This window comes from Eurytemora carolleeae, unplaced genomic scaffold (assembly GCF_000591075.1).
Source record: "Eurytemora carolleeae unplaced genomic scaffold, Eaff_2.0 scaffold391, whole genome shotgun sequence".
Taxonomy (NCBI): domain Eukaryota; kingdom Metazoa; phylum Arthropoda; class Copepoda; order Calanoida; family Temoridae; genus Eurytemora; species Eurytemora carolleeae.
In genome coordinates this window covers 1-16,658 of record NW_019396370.1, presented here as the reverse complement: position 1 = coordinate 16,658, position 16,658 = coordinate 1, and the positions used below count along the sequence as shown (strand labels likewise).

The window sequence follows — 16,658 nt, the reverse complement described above, 5'->3', positions numbered from 1 at the left end:
ATAGTTGATTTGGATATCGAGATACTACTCCTACTACCACAGAAAAGGATAAATATAGTTGATTTGGATATCGAGATACACTCCTACTACCACAGAATAGGATAACTATAGTTGAGTTGGATATCTAGATAGTAGATACTACTACTACTACCACAGAATAGGATAAATATAATTGATTTGGATATCGAGATACTACTCCTACTACCACAGAATAGGATATCTATAGTTGAGTTGGATATCTAGATAGTAGATACTACTCCTACTGCCACTGAATAGGATAAATATAGTTGATTTGGATATCTAGATAGTAGATACTACTCCTACTGCCACAGAATAGGATAAATATAGTTGATTTGGATTCTATCTGTTGCATCTATAAGGAGAAAATTGTTAAAGACGTCTCATACCGAATAACTTAGCGCCCATACAAATTCAGAAAATTGCAACATACAACCGTAAGAAATCAATTTAATTTCAAACAAATCATTCAGATATTACAACCTATAGTCATCGATTATCTTTCGCCAAGTTTGTATGTAGTTTATGTTTTATGATATTTTATTTTTTTAGAAAACGTTTTAACGGATTTCGAAAAATGTGAGTGGTGCGCGGCATTCTTAGATAGTTGCGCAAGCGGCAAGAGAAATAATCATATTCAAAACAAATTAGTTAAAAAATATTATAAAATATAAACTATTTACAAATGTGGCGAAAAATAATCGATGACTATAGGTTTTAATATCTGAATGATTTGTTTGAAATTAAATTGATTTTTTTACGGTCTAAGTCGTATGTTGCAATTTTCTGAATTTGTATGGGCGCTAAGTTATTTGGTATGAGACGTCTTTAACAATTTTCTCCTTTTAGACGCAACAGATAGAAGTAAGATTATTAGCGATCAAACGCGCTTTTTTATCGCATTAAGCCTATACCCCATTTCTTTTTTCGCGAACACTCCCTTTAATTATTTGACAAACCGTTAACTGTGTTAATACTCATAATACTGTTAACAAACGTTCTGTTCTTACTTCTAAAATTAACGGCAAACTGAAAATTTTCTTTTTTAACGGTTGGAACTAACCGTTAATGATATGGCACGTGCCCAGCCTTACTCCTCCCCCCTCCTCCCCTTCCACTATTGTATTATGTATTAAAGGGAAATTTATAAGTTTGGCTCTGTAATGTAATTAAAGAGTAGGGAAGGGCAAAGTTTCTCTAAGAAACGAAAGTTAAAAATGAAAACTTAAAGAAATGGTTGTAACAAAAAAGAAAAAAATGTACACCTTGAAATAACTGAAATGTAGAGCTTTCCAATGACATATTAACTGAACGAAAGTACGGATTATAATACCCCTACTTCAAAATTAGTTTTGGGACACCCTGAAAATAGATATACAAATAAATACACAGACAAAGTTTCGTACTTAAAATATGTTGCTAACAAACAAACAAGTGAACAGTCAATTTATCAAACAAAAACAAATTAAAAGAACAATTAATTTATTAAAAAACGATTGTCCGTTAGTTAGAAAGAATTGTTTTTTATTTTGATGCCTACCCCAGTCTGAATATAATAACTGTTTATAAAACTATTGTGTATTTTATCATTATTACTCACTTAATCGTGAATTTCGTAATGAGCGTGCTATAAAGTAATCATCGTGCTTAGTTTTGATTGGTTCCCGGAGTTCCCGGATATTCTCAAAAAAATTTAGGATATTTTCAAAATATATTTTTTTTTATTAAAATGAAATTAAAATTGATATCAACTTTATATTTTGTTTGAAATCTTATTTGATCTTGAAACTGTGTTATATTTTGTCCCTCGCTAAAGCTCGGGACAAAATTAGATCTGAAAAGGCTTGAACCTTCTCGATATAGAGAAAATTTCTGTCCAAAATACTTATAACACTACAAAGCAAAATAACAATATTATAAATATTTATTTTAGAATTAAAGAGCAAAAACGTTTAATCAAATTGACAGTAAAATGTTTATGAAACTATTGTGTATTCATGCTCACTTCATTCATTAACTTTAAAGTGTATTTGACGGTGCTATAAAGTTTAATTGGAGCCATGATTTTCTCATAAAAAATTCTTCAATTTTATAAAATTACCATTAACACTATTATTTTGGTACGCCGTGTTATCGAACTTTTGGACTCAAATTATTTTTGTATACTTAAATCAATAAAATATTGATTGCTAAGATCTAATTTTTTTTTTGAAAATTAGGCTACCTTAAGTATTAAACTTAGAGGTCTAAATGTCTAAATGTTAAAAAATTAGCTAGCAGTGTAAAACTGGGAAATTGAAGGTGAACATAATTTAAATTTCTCTCATAACTTGAACCTCAGAACTATTTCAGAGGATGTTAAAAACTTCTGAAGGAATCTAAATGAATTGAGTCTTTGCCACAAACTCTGATTTTTTAATCTCTATTTTTTCAACCTAACGTCGTAGATATTTTAAAATATGAATTCTGTTACATCAACTAGATCTTTAAACAAATTGATCTTGAAACCAACTAGATCTTGAAACCAACTATATCTTGAAACCAACTAGATCTTGAAACAAACTGATCTTGAAACCAACTAGATCTTAAAACCATCTAGATCTTGAAACCAACTAGATCTTGAAACCAACTAGATCTTGAAACCAACCAGATCATAAAACCAACTAGATCTTGAAACCAACTAGATTTTGAAACCAAATAATTCTTTAACCCAGTTAGATCTTGAAACCAACTAGATTTTCAAACCAACTAGATCTTGAAACCAACCAGACATTCTAACCATCTAGATCTTAAAACCTAGAAAAACTAGATCTTAAAATTAACCAGATCCTAAAACCAACTAAATCTTGAAACCAACTAGATCTTGAAACCAACTAGATCTTTAAACAACTAGATCTTAAAACCAACTAGATCTTGAAACCAACTAGATTTTCAAACCAACCAGATCTAGAAACCAACTAGATCTTCTAACCATCTAGATCTTGAAACCAACTAGATCTTGAACCCAACTAGATCTTGAAACCAACTAGATCTTAAAACCAACTAGATCTTCAAGCGAACCAGATCCAGAAACCAACTAGATCTTCTAACCATCTAGATCTTAAAACCATCTAGGTCTTGAAACCAACCAGATCTTAAAACCAATTAGATCTTAAAGCCAACTAGATCTGGAAACCAACTAGATCTTAAAACCAACTAGATCTTAAAACCAACTAGATCTTAAAACCAACTAGATCTTAAAACCATCTAGACCTTGAAACCAACTAGATTTATAAAACCAACTAGATCTTAAAACCAACTAGATCTTCAAACCAACTAGATCTTCAAACCAACCAGATCTTTAAACCAACTAGATCTTTAAACCAACTAGATCTTGAAATAAAGTTATTTTGAATTCATAAAATTTGCCTGAGTGTCAGTTCTATGTTTGTTTAAAGTAGAAAGCTCAACCCAAAACTTGATACATCAGTTGCCTGCCTTCTTGCCTTACAAAAGGAAGTAACTATAAACATGAAAGGGAAAAGTGGAATGTGTTGGTTTATTTTTATTCTTGTTAAATTTGGATTTATTCATAAGAAGTTCCATTATTTATCAAAACTGAAAATAGCTCTTTGGATGACAATAAGCTTTATATTTGGAGGATATTTGATCTATGCTGATATGAAAGCAATTATTTGGGGTGCAACCAATGATATTTCTTATATGTATTCTGTCTTGAGTACAGATATACTTCTACCACTGCAAACTTGTCTTTCATTTCCTTTACTTGGATATCTCACCTTTGCTGACAACGAGTTCATGATTGACTCAGAATTAAAACCCCCAAGACGCTTGATTCATCTTTTCTTCTTTATAGTTTCTTCAGTAATTGCCCACTCCTTTATGGCAAACGTTTTATCGCAGATTGTTAATACGATTTGTATATGCTTCATGATGGCTTTATGTAGTATAACAGAAATAATATCTGTGGTACTCATTGGTACTTCTTTGACACATCTACAGCTGAATATTATCAAGATGAATGAGGTTGAAATTAATCCTCATAAGGGAGAAGAATGTCAGAAATTAATCTATAGGTTTAAGAATCAGAAGAGAGGACTTGGACCAAATCTTCTCCTAATATTCTCAACAAGAATGATTGTACTTCTTTCATTTACATACTTTAGCTTGCAGCACATTTCATCTATTCCTCTCTTGTCATTTGTTGTAAGTATTGGATTGCAGATGTCCTACATCACCTTTACTCTAGATGACTGCTACAACACCTTTAAGGATATTAAAAAGACGTTAAGGTAAAATATTAATTTAAAATGTTTATCATGATATCCACTTTTTTTAATCATTTTTTACCCTAGAGAAATATTGAACAAATCTGAGAATCAAAATCAAGAACTTCTAAATTCTCTGATTATTGATGTGGAAGATGAAACACCTTTCTCGGCCTTGGACTTCTTCATTGTTGATACATCACTACTTACTTCAGTGTTATCCACCCTTGTAACCTACAGTATTATTCTTCAGCAGTTGTAAACTTCTTTATTGTAATGGTTTGATTAAAACTATAATCTTTTTAATATGGTTGTTTAAGTATAGAATCAAGAAATATATGTAATACACTGTAATATATTTTTTAACTGAGTTCCAACTAGTTTTTTTGAAGCAGTCTAAACTCTTAAACATCAAGTGAATAGTTAAAGTAAAATATGTTTTATGCATTAAACATGATACAAACAGACTTCAAAATAATAACGAAATAATAAACCATTTAAAAAAAAACTTGTAATACATATTAAATACTTTTCCTGTTTTCTTGATTTTAACTTTGAATTTAGGTTTAACTAAAGATAAAAATCCTGACATACAGAGAAAACTTACAGGAGTCATTAATATTTTTACCTCGTTTGATTGTTTGAATCCAATAGAACTCGCAAAATGGCTGAACTGAGTATTGACCATTGACCAAGCCTAATTTTTTTTGGTAAAATATCATGTATACATGTATATGTGTATTTACAATACATAGAAATGAGTTAAAAATTGCGAATTAATCATTAATTGATAAAGTTTAAAGCAACTCTTGGCTGTTTCAATTTTTCATCTGATTCAAAAAATTATAACAATACATTTCAATTTTAAAGATTTGAAGAGTAAAATTGAAGATCTTTTTAAATAGATGTTTTTGTCCCCAGGACATGATTGGGTTGTTACGATCGAATCTCAGAATTTTTCTATTGCGAAAGTTTGGTGTTGTAGGGTTTTGTATTGCTCTGCCAAGGGTTGTAATCTGGCAGCACATTCATCCGTCCATGCTTTATTTATTCTGAGAGGAGGGCTGACAAGATTCCAGCTGCCTAAGTAAAATAATCCTAGAAACCCCTATATATGTGTGAAGGAGAAGTAACATGTAAAAATGGTAGTTTAGATAATAATCCTAGAAACCCCTATATATGTGTGAAGGAGAAGTAACAAGTAAACATGGTAGTTTAGAAAATAATCCTAGAAATCCCTATATATTTGTGAAGGAGAAGTAACAAGTAAACATGGTAGTTTAGAAAATAATCCTAGAAACCGCTATATATGAGTGAAGGAGAAGTAACAAGTAAACATGGTAGTTTAGAAAATAATCCTAGAAACCCTTATATAGTGAAGGAGAAGTAACAAGTAAACATGGTAGTTTAGAAAATAATCCTAGAAACCGCTATATATGTGTGTACAGGAGAAGGAAATACAAACATAGAGACTGATATAGTCTTGACAGAATAAAAAAGTTTGAAAAGAAATTAAAAATGGAGTAGAAGAATGAAAGGGGAGGGAAATGGGACAAGAATGTGATGAGTACAGTGAAGGATCCTTACCTAAATTAATATGTATAAAAAACAAAGTTTGGATAAGTTCAGTTTAAAAAAACCTTCATGCCTGAGTATACTTCTAGCCACATTATTTGCAAAATAGATTGAATCCATTATAGATGTTTATTTCCTGTTTTTTCTTAATTACGTAGATGGTTAATGATGGAAGTTATAGGTTAAATATAATGTTTTATATTTGCAACCCGATGTTGTAGACCCTTGCTAATTCAAACTATGAATTCTGTTGAATTATAAACATACTCTATAGTTTGAAATATCAAAGGTTTACACTATCAGGTAGCAAAGATATAGGAATTAGAGATTTTGAGTTTGTTGAAAAAAATCAAATCCTTTAATAAATGGAATTATTTAGAGTGTTTTTATTCTTTATTGAAACTCAAAATTGTGTCTTTCCGCAATATTGTTTTTTTGCGCAAAAATATCGCAATCTTCATTGCAATTATTGTTGTTCACAAATTACAATTAACACAATGATTAACAAAATAAGAAGTTGTTTTTGCGTCATAATGCGCTTGATTTTATTGCGCTAAATTGCGCAATTTTCATTGCCAATTGTTTTACGCAACATACGCAACAAAATCATTGCGCGAAATTTAGCGCAACGAATCTCAAAGAAAAATGCTATTGCTTGGAAACTCAGTCACGGGATTAGGACCAGGTTCAAATTAAGATTTAGATTTTCAGATGGTTTATGTTCCGAATTTTGTTCATATCTGTTTTTTTTTTGCTGCTGAATTCTGAGGACTGGGTTCAAGTTTAGGTTCAGACTTACATGTCACATCTGATCTCTTTACTCATCCCAGTGCCTTCTATCTGAACTTTAGTTCATATTTTATCCAAGAAAATGGCATAATTCCTTATTTTGCCCAAAAATATCACAATCAAAGAACACATTCAACACATTGGTTCACTTGTCCATGGGATTAACTTGCAAATGGATGTTATGTGTATTTTCCTTCATCTGTCACAGGATCACTGGTCATAAGAGGAAATGTTGTGGTGCCTCTTTTTGGGTGTTATTTTAATCAATTGTTCCCTCTTATACATGATATTTATAAAGGAAAGCTTCTAAACTGAACAGTTATTTACTTGTTCCTCGGTAAACCTGAACTCCGCCTAAATATGGGAGAAATAAGTGGAATGCATCAAGCTGTTGCTATTCTTGTCAAAATAGGGGTTATTCACGAGAAGGCCAATTGTATTTCAAGAACCAAGACATGTTTTTGGATGATATTAAGTCTATTTTTAGGATTGGGGACAATTTATGAAGACATGGAAACTATAATTTACCTTGGCAAAGACGTCTCATATTTGTTTGCCGTACTGAGCACTGACATCCTTCTACCATTACAAACATGTCTGGTCTTTCCATGCCTAGGATATCTTGTGCTTGCAGACAATGATATCATCAAGAACTTTGAACTAAAAGCACCGAGGCGTAAAATTCATTTCATTCTCTTTGTTCTAGCTTCAGTAGCATCATATGGCACATTACTCCGCTTATATCTATTCACCAATTCTGTTTTATTCACTAGTTGTCTGCTGGTTCTATGCTGTCTAACAGAAATCATTTCTGTTCTACTCATTGGAACTATTACAACTAATCTACAGCTAAATATTGAAGAACTTTCTGCATCTAGATATTATACTGGAATAATTGAAGAGTATCAGAAGATTGGTTCTAGGTTTAAGAATCTGAAGAAAGGATTAGGACCAATTCTTCTGCTTATATTTTCATCAAGAATGCTTTCTTTAATTTGTGTCACTGAATTTGTTGTAAAACACATATTTAATGCTCTGCTATTAATATTTATTCCAAGTATCGGATTACAGATGTTCTATATCACTTCTACTCTGGATCAAATATTTGACACCTTTAAAAGTAACAAGAAATCACTACGGTAAGTTAATAACCCAGAGATGGAATTTAAAGAATTTGAGCCGCGGTTTAAATCTGCCAAAACCCGGTTTAAATTAAGCGCTGGCTTAAATCTTGAAACATTTGATACAATTTTAAGTGGAACCAACCATATTTAAGCCGCGAATTAAATTTAAACCGCCGCTCAAATACTTTAAATTCGGCCACTGTCTTAAAACTTATGAAGCTTAATTTTGATCTAATTTTTAGAGAACTGGGGCTCAGATCCACAAAGACAGATGGAGATCTTCTAAGTTCTCTGATAGTTGATGTGGAAGATGAAACTCCTTTCTCGGCCTTGGACTTCTTCATTGTTGATAAATCACTACTTACTTCAGTGTTATCCACCCTTGTAACCTACAGTATTATTCTTTATCAATTTTGATTACTTTTACTAACTTTTTCGTAAAATATATGTCGTCACTGTTATTATTTATTTTTATCATCTGAAATAAGCATAGCATGAAGTAGGTTTTACTCTAGCTATTTGGGGTAAATTTTTTTGTAAGTTGTCTCTATTTTTTAACAAATTAAATAACAAGGGAAAACTAGGATCTTAGGAAGTGGGGATAAGGATGAGCAATAAATAAGGAATTGTTATTTAGTAGCAAACTAGTGATTGATTGCAATTTTAGTTTTAGAATCTTATTTTAAAATTTTTTGATTTTTTTAAACACTGAGTGTATATATCAATATAAAATGATGCAGATGTAAAATGTTTTTAAATAGGACAAGTAAAAGAATTGTTTACATATAGGAATATTAGAAGCAAGGAATACGAAATGAACTTTAACAATATAATGTGAAATGTAGACTCTGGTAGTTGTACAACAAAGCTAACCCTAACCAAGGTACTAATGCAAGGAAAGTTAATTGTGGTCGCGTATACTCTGCGTACATAATGAAACCAGTTCTCTATGGGCGGAATTTTTAAACAAGAATAGATGCATCAGTGTTCGTCTGGTATCCAAGGAGGTCAAAAGCATTTAATTTTGATAATTTTGATCATTCACATAATAGTTCCCTATGACCAGAATATTTCATAGATTATTTTGGTAAAATTGATTCCTTGTCAGGCTGTGACATCCGTCAACTGTTTTTACTTTTCCGCCCAAAGACAGTACACTCCAGTACAAAAAATGCGTACACCTCTAAAATAACTTTCCTTGCATTAGTACCTTGACCCTAAGTGTGTTTACATTCCTCCCAGAAAAGGCTGCAGGAGCACTTAAGTTTTGCAACCAAAATCTAATTTTTTTCAATTTAATGTGTCAAACCCTTGTGTAGAGATGTGCGCAATCAGCTTTTTTTTCATTTTGTTAGTTCATCGTTCGTGAACGGCACATTTTCTTTGTCTTTTTTTCAATCGTTAAAAAATTATAGATTTTGTTCGTTTGCAAAATTATTGTTTCTCTCTATGAATCATTTGTTTGATGAAAATGCTCGTTCAGTAAAATTGTTTGTTCAGAAAAGTTATTCGTTCAATAAATGTATTCGTTCAATAAATGTATTCGTTCAATAAATGTATTCGTTCAATAAATGTATTCGTTCAATAAATGTGTTCGTTCAATAAATATGTTCGTTCCAAAAAAAACATTTGTTTTTTCAAAGTTTATTGAAAAAATTGTTAGTTTAGTAGAAAAACTTATTGTTTTTAAAAAGTGTTTTAAAAACATTCGTTTAGTAAAAAAAAACAATAGTTTTGATGTTTTAATGTTATCTTTTGGAACTCACTGTATCTTAATGTTTTCTTTATACTTTAAACGTTGGGTTGAGCTGAAGTCTGAAGAAATAATATTAATTGCTGAGCTGCTAAAGATTTAGAATCTTTCTAGTAGCATTTCAGGATGCTTTACTCTTGTAGCATTCTAGGATACTCTACTCTAGTAGTATTCTAGGACGCTCCACTCTAGCAGTATTCTAGGATACTCTACTCTAATAATATTCTAGGATACTCTACGCTAGTAGTCTTCTAGGATACTGTACTCTAGTAATATTCTAGGATACTGTACTATCGTAAGTTCTAGGGTTAACCTTTCTATCTGATCAGAGGATACATTCCAATCCCATTAGAGTATAAAACAGCACGTGTTGTTTATACCAAATCCTTAAATCTACCAAATCATGTTATAAATGAATATCGACCATATAATGCTAATCACTCAATTTAGTTTGAAACACATTCATTATTGTTATTACTGTATAGTTTATACTCTTAATGCAGAATTCTCATTAACAGTCATAATGTAATTTTCTCTATGAAACACCATGCTTGTTTTCTAGGAAATTGCAGTTTTTTCTTCTTGAAATGTTCTCAAGTGTTAACTCTGTAATACAATGGATGTACTTTTTTTTGAGGTATGATGAATATCATGTTCCAGTGTCACGTATAGAGAACATAATTTTACACAACTAATCAAGATGCTAGCAGGGAGCCACGGGGAGGGAAGCCAGGAGGATTGAGGGTAGCCAGGTGGAGGGAGGGGAGCAAGGGAGAGGAATGGGAGGAAGAGGAAGGGAGGGGAGCAAGGAGGAGGGAAGGTAGCCAGGTGGAGGGAGGGGAGCAAGGGAGAGGAATGGAGGCATTTTAGTTATCAAATTCTCAGCCGGGAGATTTAGATTTGCTACTGCTCGCTGCATTGTTTTCTAAATCAAATTGAAAGATTCTAAATCTTTAAGAGTACAGTATACTTGAATACTATTAGAGTTCAGTATCCTAGAATACTACTAGAGTACAATATCCTAGAATACTACTAGCGTAGAGTATCCTAGAATATTTTATACTATTGTAGAGTATACTAGAATATTCTATACTAGAGTAGAATAACCTAGAATACTACTAGATTAGAGTTTCCTAAAATACTTAAAAGAAGAGTAATAAAGAATATCCCAAAATAATAGATGATTAAATTTTAAAAATAAATTTGGTTTAGATTTAGAATTGTCATTTGTTTTGACAAAAAAATGTTTTTTTTTAAAATAAATAAAACATTTTATTTCAATTAATGATCAATTTATATTTTAAACCTTTTTTCCCGGGGTATATGTAGAAACCCTTATCAAATTTCAGTATAATCAAATTGTTTATATAGAATTTTCGAAGAAAATCGTTTTTTTAAGTAGTAGCTAATTGTTGAAACTAAATTAGATTTGATATATTTATAGATATATATAGATAGATAGATAGATAGATAGATATGGTACCAGTACAAACGTCTGACGCACAAACGTCGGACGCCACAAACGTCGGACAGTACAAACGTCAGACGCACAAACGTCGGACCAGTACAAACGTCGGACCAGTACAAACGTCGGACTAGTACAAACGTCGGACTGGTACAAACGTCGGACCAGTACAAACGTCGGACAGGTACATTTATAAGAAAAAACATCGGACTTGGTAGATTTTGAATGGACCATTGTTTTAAAAAATTTCAAACTATGAATTCTACTAGATCATACAGTTTAATCCATATAGCTTTGCAACCCGCTGTTGTAGACCTTAGATATTTCAAACTATGAATTCTACAAGATCATACAGTTTAATCGCTATATCTTTGCAACCTGATGTTGTAGACCTTCTAAATGTTAACTAAGTTTAATGAACTCGGGTATATATATATTTATATGCATATAAATAAGGAAACAATTTTAAACAATTGCATTGATAAGAACTTACGTAACTTTACAAAAAGTCTCTCCTCCTTTCTAGTTGTTATCATAATCAACGATGACAGTCATGTACTGTTGTATGGATACTTTCTTTTCATAGTTTGAACCCAGGCTTTTTAAATCTATTCTTCTTTGATCTCTTCCTAGGTTGCGACTGGTTGTGGCTGTTGCTACATTATTCTGTGGTCCCAGAAGAACATCTCTCATCTCTATCTATCATTGGAGTTTTCCTCTGTTCTCAACTGCTGGATCAAAGCCCAAATGCTGGCATTATTGGGCAAAGATAAAGCAAAAGCAGCATTGAACCCCTCTGCAGCATTACTGGTCAATGGGTCATCTGAGAGAATTGTCCTGGATCAGACAGTTTAATCCCCATATCTTTGCAACCCGCTGTTGTAGATGTTTCTAAGAACAGTTCGTGGACTTATTGCTTTATTTTCAGAGCTTTCTTTAACTACTTGTTTTTCTATTTCACGTACTCTTTTCTTCAAAAGATCACTGTCATGTGAATGCTCTCCCAGGAAACTGATAATCTTGTCATTCTCATTTTTTACAACTGCTCCTGCAGGACAAGAATTGTTTTTCCTTTGAATGGATTGGTAATAGTTTTTGTTGGGTTTCTTCTTTGTAACCCTGTATTCAAACTGATTTGAATCAAGCAGGTGCCGTCCCCCCTGCTTGACCTCAATATAGTTAGCAGTCTCCTCGTCCATGTATCCAGACTTTGTGAGATTATGAATNTATCACATGATCATCCTGGTCACCTATATATAATATATATATATATATATACAGTATACGCACAAAACTGCCAACACTTAATATTTCAGTCTGAGTATAAGCTTATATAAACCCAGCATGGGAATCCAGCTTTTCCTGTAAAAAGTCAACTTAATGAAAAACATTTCCCTGGTTCTATCGAGTAATGATTGGACATACAAATAAACAGAGATTACAACTTCATTTTATAGATACACACATAACTTAAATTGATTAACATTTCAGTATTTTAACATTAGAGGTTTGTTAATCGTTTTTGAAAACGATCGTTTTTTGCTTCGTTTTTCAATCGTTTTCAAAAACGATTGTTTCGTTTTCGGAAAAAAAACAATCGTTTTTAAAAACGACCCACTCGTTTTATAACTTTTAGAAAACGAATAACGATCGTTTTTGAAAACGAACGTTTTTATGAAACGATTTGCGACCGTTTCTTATACGATTGTTTTAAAGAAACGATCGCTTTAAAAAACGATCGTTTTTGAAAAAAAAAATTGACAATTATGTTAACGATCATTAACGAACATTTTTCGTTAACGATCGTTAACGAAACGACGAACTTTATAAAACGGTCGCTTTTTTAAAAACGATCGTTTTTGAAAAAAAAATGCAATTTTTTTTAATGTTGTCTTACATGAAGTTGAAGAGTTGTGGGGGAACTAAAACTTCTTGATATTTTCTTAAAAACTACTCAATGATAAGTACAGATGCCCTTCAGGTCGGTTTCATATTCTTCATTAACGATCGTTAACGAAACGACGAGTTTTACAAAAACGAACTTTTTAAAAAAACGATCGTTTCGTTTTCCATTTTTCATCGTCGTTTTTTATAACGAAACGATCGTTTTAAAAAAAAATGAATACGTTAACATCCCCATATACAATGCAATACAATAAAAAAACCATGCACTACACAGCGCAATACAATATGAAATCATAAAAAATTATGTTGCATTGCAATATTATACAATATAATCATTAATTTATATAAAGCTTGACTTTAATGTAGACAATAAGTTATAAATTGTTTAGTTAAGGAGGCACCTGTTAAAGAATCGAAAAACAATAAAATATTGATCAACATTTCCCAACCTACGTACATAGTTATGCAAACATTGAATACCTACATAATATGACCTCCCTTTATCCTATACTAATTTACAACTCTACGATTAAAACTACAACATTAAATATCTACATAATGTGACCTCCTATTATCCTATATTCATTTAAAACTCTAAGATTAAAACTACAACATTGAATACCTACATAATATGACCTCCTATTATCCTATACTCATTTAAAACATTTCTGAGATTAAAACTACAACATTAAATACCTTCATAATGTGACCTCCCTTTATCCTATACTCATTTAATACTCTAAGATTAAAACTACAACATTAAATATCTACAAAGTGTGACCTACCATTATCCTATACTCATTTAAAACTCTAAGATTAAAACTACAACATTAAATACCTACATAATGTGACCTCCTATTATCCTATACTCATTTAAAACTAATTAAAACGGCAATGAGCAGTATGTTTATATATAAGCTAAGTACATCAACAAAAGTATATGTAATGAATTTCCTCCTCCTCTTCATTGCACCTTTCCTCCCTTTAGTCTGGAAGCTTGAATGTTGCACTATAATGTTATTGACTGAAATATTGGACTTTAGTCTGAGAGCTTGAATGTTGCACTATAATGTTATTGACTGAAATATTGGACTATAGTTTGGGAGCTTGAATGTTGCACTATAATGTTACTGACTGAAATATTGGACTATAGTTGAATGTTGCACTATAATGTTATTGACTGAAATATTGGACTATAGTCTTGGAGCTTGAATGTTGCACTATAATGTTACTGACTGAAATATTGGACTATAGTCTGAGAGCTTGAATGTTGCACTATAATGTTATTGACTGAAATATTGGACTATAGTCTTGGAGCTTGAATGTTGCACTATAATGTTACTGACTGAAATATTGGACTATAGTCTGGGAGCTTGAACGTTGCACTATAATATTATTGACTGAAATATTGGACTATAGTCTTGGAGCTTGAATGTTGCACTATAATGTTACTGACTGAAATATTGGACTATAGTCTGGGAGCTTGAATGTTGCACTATAATATTATTGACTGAAATATTGTATTTTAGTCCTGGAGCTTGAATGTTGCACTATAATGTTATTGACTGAAATGTTGGACTACCATATAACCAACTTATATCTTGCACTATAATATTATTGACTGAAATGTTGTACTATAATATAATTGACTGAAATGTTGCACTATAATATAATCAACTGAAATGTTGCACTATAATATAATCAACTGAAATGTTGCACTATAATATAATCAACTGAAATGTTGCACTATAATATAACCAACTGAAATGTTGCACTATAATATAACCAACTGAAATGTTGCACTATAATATAACCAACTGAAATGTTGCACTATAATATAACCAACTGAAATGTTGCACTATAATATAACCAACTGAAATGTTGCACTATAATATAACCAACTGAAATGTTGCACTATAATATAACCAACTGAAATGTTGCACTATAATATAACCAACTGAAATGTTGCACTATAATATAACCAACTGAAATGTTGCACTATAATATAACCAACTGAAATGTTGCACTATAATATAACCAACTGAAATGTTGCACTATAATATAACCAACTGAAATGTTGCACTATAATATAACCAACTGAAATGTTGCACTATAATATAACCAACTGAAATGTTGCACTATAATATAACCAACTGAAATGTTGCACTATAATATAACCAACTGAAATGTTGCACTATAATATAACCAACTGAAATGTTGCACTATAATATAACCAACTGAAATGTTGCACTATAATATAACCAACTGAAATGTTGTACAATAATATAACCAACTGAAATGTAGTACTATAATATAACCAACTGAAATGTAGTACTATAATATAACCAACTAAAATGTTGGACTATAATATGATCAATTGAAATATTGGTCTGTAATATACCCAACTGAAATGTTGGACTATAATATAATCAACTGAAATATTGTTCTGTAATATACCCAACTGAAATATTGGTCTGTAATAAAATCAACTGAAATTTCTACTATAATATAATAAACTAAAATATTGGTCTGAAATATACCCAACTGAAATGTTGGACTATAATATTATTATCAGTAATATTGTCCTATAGTATTACCAACTAAAATTTTGTATTTATACAATCAACTGATATATTGGACTTAAGTATACCCAACTGAAATGTTGGACTCCGTCTCTAAAATGATAATTATTAAAACACAATGTTTTCCCACGGTCCAAAGCTAATTCTAAGGAGAACTATGGAAGAATCAGAGAAATATTTTAACTTTTTCAAATCATGATCCACGAACAAACACACCCCATCACATTCACAAACACATCTAGCTAAGCAAATTCATAAACACACCAATTGCTAAGCTCATACACAAACTCAATCAATTACAAATTAATTTCAAACTTATTTGCTGATACTTTTAGATTTCCAGTATTTAAATATTGGACATTTCTCATATTCATTCATATGCTCCATTCCCATTTAAAGGACTGTAGTAAATTAACAACAGTACCCGGCCTTTAAACCTTTCACTGATCATTGGGGATAGAGAGTTCCTTGTATATCTTTCTTAAATATTGTGTAAGGCCCCGTAAAATTGGTGTGTACACCGTACGCTAGCGTACTGTGTGAACTCAGCACATTTATTCCTGGAATATCTAGAATATTCCAACGCGGATTTCCAATAATACGAAAGTTAATATCTATATTCTGCCACTTCTAGAAAGTATTAATACATCCTTTGATCAGTCAAAGGTTTATTAGGCGTACCGTTGTGAATCGTCGATGTTCCTCTTTAAATGTAAGGCCACCCCCCCCCCTCACCCCTCCCACTGAGTTTTTCACCTTAATTTGGCTCAATATTATCTGTCATGTTGCTAACCCCCCCCCCTCTCACCAGCATGTTTACAGTGGCTGAAATCACTGTAAGGAACCCTTTTCTGCATACTAATGAGTTGGTTTTAGCTTCTTCTACCCCCCGTCCCCCTATCTACCCTCCCCCCTATCCGCCATCAGATTCTTCCACATTCTCTGCATACAACATACCTCCACCTTCCTCTAACATCATCTAATCTAGAAGCTTGAAAGTGCCGACCCATCCCAAACATTCTTCTTACAAACATTTAGGAGTTCCAAAAACATAAGATTATTAAAAATTTAGAAGAATCGAAGAATACAGCTCTTAATGACTACATGTTATGGATTGTATAAAAGGATAAAGATGAAAGGTTGCGTGAATAATAGGCATAATAGGAGATAAAGGATAGG

General features: G+C 31.7%; 2 protein-coding genes across 2 annotated transcripts; both read left to right on the top strand.

Annotated features, from left to right (window-relative positions):
- Positions 1 to 3,432: 3,432 nt before the first annotated feature.
- On the top strand, positions 3,433 to 4,632 carry LOC111701885 (uncharacterized). The gene is made up of 2 exons (XM_023473365.1): positions 3,433 to 4,310; positions 4,374 to 4,632. The coding sequence occupies exons 1-2, from the start codon at positions 3,529 to 3,531 to the stop codon at positions 4,546 to 4,548; spliced, it is 957 nt and encodes a 318-aa protein (XP_023329133.1). The 5' UTR covers positions 3,433 to 3,528; the 3' UTR covers positions 4,549 to 4,632.
- A 2,359-nt stretch (positions 4,633 to 6,991) lies between these two features.
- LOC111701888 (uncharacterized) lies at positions 6,992 to 8,443 on the top strand. Its single transcript, XM_023473368.1, has 2 exons — positions 6,992 to 7,789; positions 8,017 to 8,443. Exons 1-2 carry the CDS (start codon positions 7,011 to 7,013, stop codon positions 8,189 to 8,191), a joined length of 954 nt encoding a protein of 317 aa, XP_023329136.1. The 5' UTR covers positions 6,992 to 7,010; the 3' UTR covers positions 8,192 to 8,443.
- Positions 8,444 to 16,658: the final 8,215 nt, after the last annotated feature.